General features: G+C 51.8%; 1 protein-coding gene across 1 annotated transcript; it reads right to left on the bottom strand.

Moving 5' to 3' along the window:
• Positions 1-201: 201 nt before the first annotated feature.
• LOC133910719 (polygalacturonase At1g48100-like) lies at positions 202-2,773 on the bottom strand. Its single transcript, XM_062353022.1, has 4 exons — positions 1,967-2,773; positions 1,704-1,868; positions 1,542-1,580; positions 202-1,424 (listed from the first exon to the last, which is right to left on the bottom strand). The coding sequence occupies exons 1-4, from the start codon at positions 2,417-2,419 to the stop codon at positions 633-635; spliced, it is 1,449 nt and encodes a 482-aa protein (XP_062209006.1). The 5' UTR covers positions 2,420-2,773; the 3' UTR covers positions 202-632.
• Positions 2,774-4,744: the final 1,971 nt, after the last annotated feature.

Here is a 4,744-nt window from a genome sequence, read left to right as displayed (position 1 = left end):
CAAAGACATAGAAGGTCAGACATCCGTCTAGCAAAGATATGTTCGTGGTGATTGGCACTTGGAAATCCCTAGTGAGCTGCGAGCAGAGGAAAAAAAAAATCAACAAGTGTTTAACATACGCACAACAAGAGACTGCTACAGAAAAGCATGAACACACCTCCTAGTCACTGTAATCGTAAAAACAGGCCAGCTAGCCATGCCCATGCACGCGGTAACTGCTCAACCCATGGCAGCTAGTATTGTACATAGTCAAAGAATACACGAGTAATCATGCCTTTAAGCTCCTTTTATCTGCACTAACATACTCTTCTGTCTTTTTTTAACTATGTTCCTTTTCCTCTAAACAAGTACTCCCTCCGCTCAAGAATGCTTGATATATTTTGTTTTCAAAAATCAAATTTTATATATTTTGATCAATAATTAGTCAAATTATAAGTATGTTTAGTATATAAAAATTAAACAACTAGATTTATATTTCAAAACACTTTCACATTATATTGATTTTGTATCTATAGCTATATATTTTGTGAGAAAACAATGATCAAAGCCTAACTTTAAAGAAATCGAACCAATACAAAATATGTCTTGTATTGTTCAACCGATGGAGTTGCATGCAGCAGGATCCAGGTCAATCATGAGTAGCATTTCAAGCTGCTGTCATCCTTGAAGTTCCTGGGCACACCTTGGATCAGGCACGGCACGGGCGGCACGGTGGGCGTGGAGACGTTGCCGTAGACGTTCCAGCAGAAGGGGTCGTCGACCGTGCCGCCGGAGGCCGGCAGCAGCTCAACGTCGGAGAGCGTGATGTTGGTGCACGGCACGGCGTCGCTGCACCCGAAGTGGATGGGCGGGCTGCGCACGTCGTAGGTCCCCCGGATGCCCGCGTACGACACGCCGGAGACGAATACGGCCGTGGTAGCGTTCTCGCAGCTGTGGGAGAGACAGTAGTACTGGTCGATGATAATGGGGTTGCGCACGGCGTCCATGCGCACGTTCTCGAACGACACGGACCCGGACCCGCCCTGCCACGTCTTGATCCTCACGCCGTTGTCCGAGTGCCGGATCACCGCGTTCCGTACCGTCACGTTGGCGACGCACGCCAGCGACGACCCCGGCTTCCCCAGGCTCCCGATGCTGATGCCGTGGCCGGGCCCGCAGGTGACGTTCTCAATGTGGACGTTGAGGGTGCCGGCGCCAATGGAGACGCAGTCGTCGCCGTTGGAGACGACGGAGTTGGTGATGAGGACGTCCTGGGTGTTCTCGACGTGGATGCCGTCGGTGTTGGGGCTCAGCGCCGGGGAGCTGATGGACAGGCCGCTCACGAGCACGCCGCGGCAGCTGTCGAACCGGAAGTGGAACTCGGGGCTGTTCTGCACCTTCAGACCTTGCACCGTCACGTTGTTGCTCATGAAAAACCTCAGCGCCTGATGAGAGCACACAAAGAAACAGATCAACGTCAGTCAGACTAGGTAGTTCTACAAGACAGGTAATGTGGCGGTTAATACGGTTAAAGTCGTTGCTCTAGCTGCTAGGCTACTTACCACTGGGCTGTCACAGGATCCGTGGGTGCTTGCTCCGCCCTGAGGAAAAATAAAAAAAGCGACCGAGACTTTCAGATACTGTAACTCTGTAATAATATAGTATGCACTAGTACTTCAGTAACTCTCGTAGCTCTGTTACTATGCTAGTAAACAATAAATTACCCTGTGAGGCTTGCAGGGGAGATCCCACCACTTCTGGCCCTTGCCGTCGATGAGCCCGGCACCGCGCAGCGACACGCCGTGGGCCTGGTAGAACACGAGCCAGTTGCGCTTGCTGTTCGCCGGCCACGTATTGGGATCGCTCGGCGCGACGATCGTCCCGTCCAGCTGAAAATACACGTATGTCATTGGAATTTCAAAGTCGACAAGCTGATGAGCGTCGGAATCGACAACGTCAGAAGCTTGCATTTTCCTATGGCGGCTACCTGGATCGTGACGCTGCCCTGGCACGGGCCGGTGAAGACGGTGGTGTGCACCAGGAACGAGTACCCGGCGGCGGCGAGCACGACGCCCGGCCCGTCGTCCTGGCACGCGGTGTCCCACGCGGTCTTGATCGGGTCGGTGTCGTCCGTGACGCCGTCTCCGACGGCGCCGAAGTCCTTGACCACGTCGTACACGGCGACTCCGCCCGCGGGCGCGGGAGCCGGCGCGCCAGGCGTCGGGTAGGTCGACGGCGGCGGGGCCGGGGGAGAGGGCCGTGCGTGCGGAGGCGCCCGACTCGGGCTCTCCGGGCCCGGAGCGTGGGACGGCGGATGCGAGGGGTTGTGCCTTGTGTGCTTGGTGTGATGGTGGCGGCCGTGGACACCGTCGCAGAGGAAGCTCGAGGCGACAGCAAGCGCGAGAAGCAGAGCAATGGCGGTCCTAGCGGTGAACCCCATTACTGCGACCAATCAATCTGAGCTTTGCGCAACTAGAAACAAGATTGCACACGGAGCGGAATGGTGAATCTCGGATCACTAGGCGTGCTTATATACACGCGAGCAGGTGGAGAAGCGAGTGCTACGGCGTGCGCGCTCGCTGTCGGGGGATCTAGCTAGCTAGCTAGGATGACGAGACTGCTCGAGGCGAGGCGGTTAGCAGTAGTAGTTGCCTTGGCAATTGCGCGGATTTATAGGTCGCGAGAGGCGCGCCTATGTGCGGGAGCCGTGCGAAGTAGGAACAGGGAGGGGGAGGAGGAGGAGGAGGCTGAGGGCGGTGGTGGTGGTGGGAGTGGTAGTGGAGGTCTCATCAGAGATATGTGGCTGCTTGGCCATCTGCGTCGAAGGCGGGCCGGTTTTCTAATGGCGGCGACCGACCGACCGATCCATCGGTGGGCGTGGCCACGGGCGCCGGCCCTTTTGCTCGCTTTGAGTGTGCGCGGGCGCGGGCGCGGCCACGAGAAAGATTGCCAAAAGAAAGGAGGGAGACGACCAGCTCAATTTGAACAAGTGCTTGTTTCTTGTCATTATACAAAGAAAGGGAGGAATATTCAACTTATTATAGACGAGCTTGCACTAGTGCTTGTTTCTTGTCACTCGGCATCCATCGGCGTCGGCGCATGCTTGCTGTCGCTGGCGTTGCCGTTGCTGTTCTTTCACGTTTCTTGATGTTATGTGCGTATCTCCATCTACCCATGTTTGTATCGATCGCTTTCGCTTTTCAAGGCATGCATTGGACAAGTTGGACCAAAATCTTTCTTCTTCCGGGCACTGTATCATTTCTTGTTCAAAGGATTAATTTGCGACATGGATCCCGCAATGCAATTGGTCGAGCTCGATGCGTGCGTGTGAGTGCACGGGTGGAGCTATCGTGATAACGCCACCACTAGAGTGGAGTAAACGCGTAAGCTTAACTAGGTGGCGCTTTACGGATTGGATTAACCTGATCGAGGGGCGGTGGCAACCGCCATTGGAGCATGATAGACCTTGGGATTCGAGTGCGTGCGCTAGTTTTTTAATTGCGGTAATTCGACGGCCGGCCACAAGATTTCATGGTACTGGAGTGGTCCACTTGGCGCCAAAGTGCAGTGCAGTAGCATACTGTTGAGCTGAGGTCGGTTCGGTAGTAGAGTACTACTAGCTAGTCACTCTACTAGAAGATGTAGTAACATACTAGCATGACAGCGTACGTTAGTTGGGCATTAGTTTAAGGCAGTCGGTTTTGCTGTTCTTTCCATTATCTGAAACCATCTCTTGGTGCCTGGAAGAGCAATAGTCATTCTACATTACTATATGCACCGGCAGGCCATTACCAAGACAGAAAACATGCCACTGAACAAGTAACTCGATGCATCTACAGCAGCCAGCACAAAATTCTTCGCATGCATGTCACCCTCACAGAACTGAGTTACAAGAACTATATGTGCGGTGGCTAATTCCTGGTCTTCAATGATCCCGATGGTGCGTAGTATTAGTAGACTACAACTTGTAGTTTTTAGCAGTGTCGTAAGGAGTGCATTCAGCTGTGGCACTGGCATTGCCAAAGTTGAACAGAGAAGCCAAAGATGCTACTCGGTTTCTCTTTTTTGTTCTCACCAGAAGAAAACCAACTGAGTTCGCCATGCAAGGACCTAATTTTGGAAGTATTAGGCACAAAAACGTGGTATACTTAACTGCAACTAAGTGAAGTAACCATTCAAAATTGTTAAGAAAGTACTTATCTTTTTGCTGACAAAGGGACCCTTCTTTACTGCGATGAGGCGTTTCTAAACTGCAGATGCTACTTACACTGGCCATCCATCCAATCCAAGTTTGTACCACACTTTGGGTGGATGGAACTCCGGAAAAAGGGAGAAACCAGCAGCCGATCGATCGATCGGTCGGTCAGGTGAAAATATAAATAATGTGTTCTAAGCTAACATAATAGTTGTTCCGTACCTGTGTGCAGAACGGTGTCTGCCACTTATTTTTCAATCGACTGGGGTCTCCATTTGGATGTGATAGCTCTTTTGTATATAATCTCCATTTCTAGTTGGATGGATGGACGCTCAGAATTCAGATGCTGCTGCTCTCATCTTGCTTACAAGCTGTAATAGAATATAATGTCAATCTTGCATCCAACAAATGGGCACTATTACAGAACATGCTATAAGTAGCGTCATATCAGTATCGGTTGTGCAAAAATCGCGACTGAAGACGTATCAGTGCCGGTTGTTATACTCCCGCGCACGAATAATGACTGAGACGCTAAGAATCGATACTGATAGTTAGTGTCAATACTGGTTC

Source organism: Phragmites australis, chromosome 1, assembly GCF_958298935.1.
Source record: "Phragmites australis chromosome 1, lpPhrAust1.1, whole genome shotgun sequence".
Classification (NCBI taxonomy): Eukaryota; Viridiplantae; Streptophyta; class Magnoliopsida; order Poales; family Poaceae; genus Phragmites; species Phragmites australis.
The sequence above is the reverse complement of the archived record's forward strand: the minus strand, read 5'-3'. Positions and strand labels throughout refer to the sequence as shown.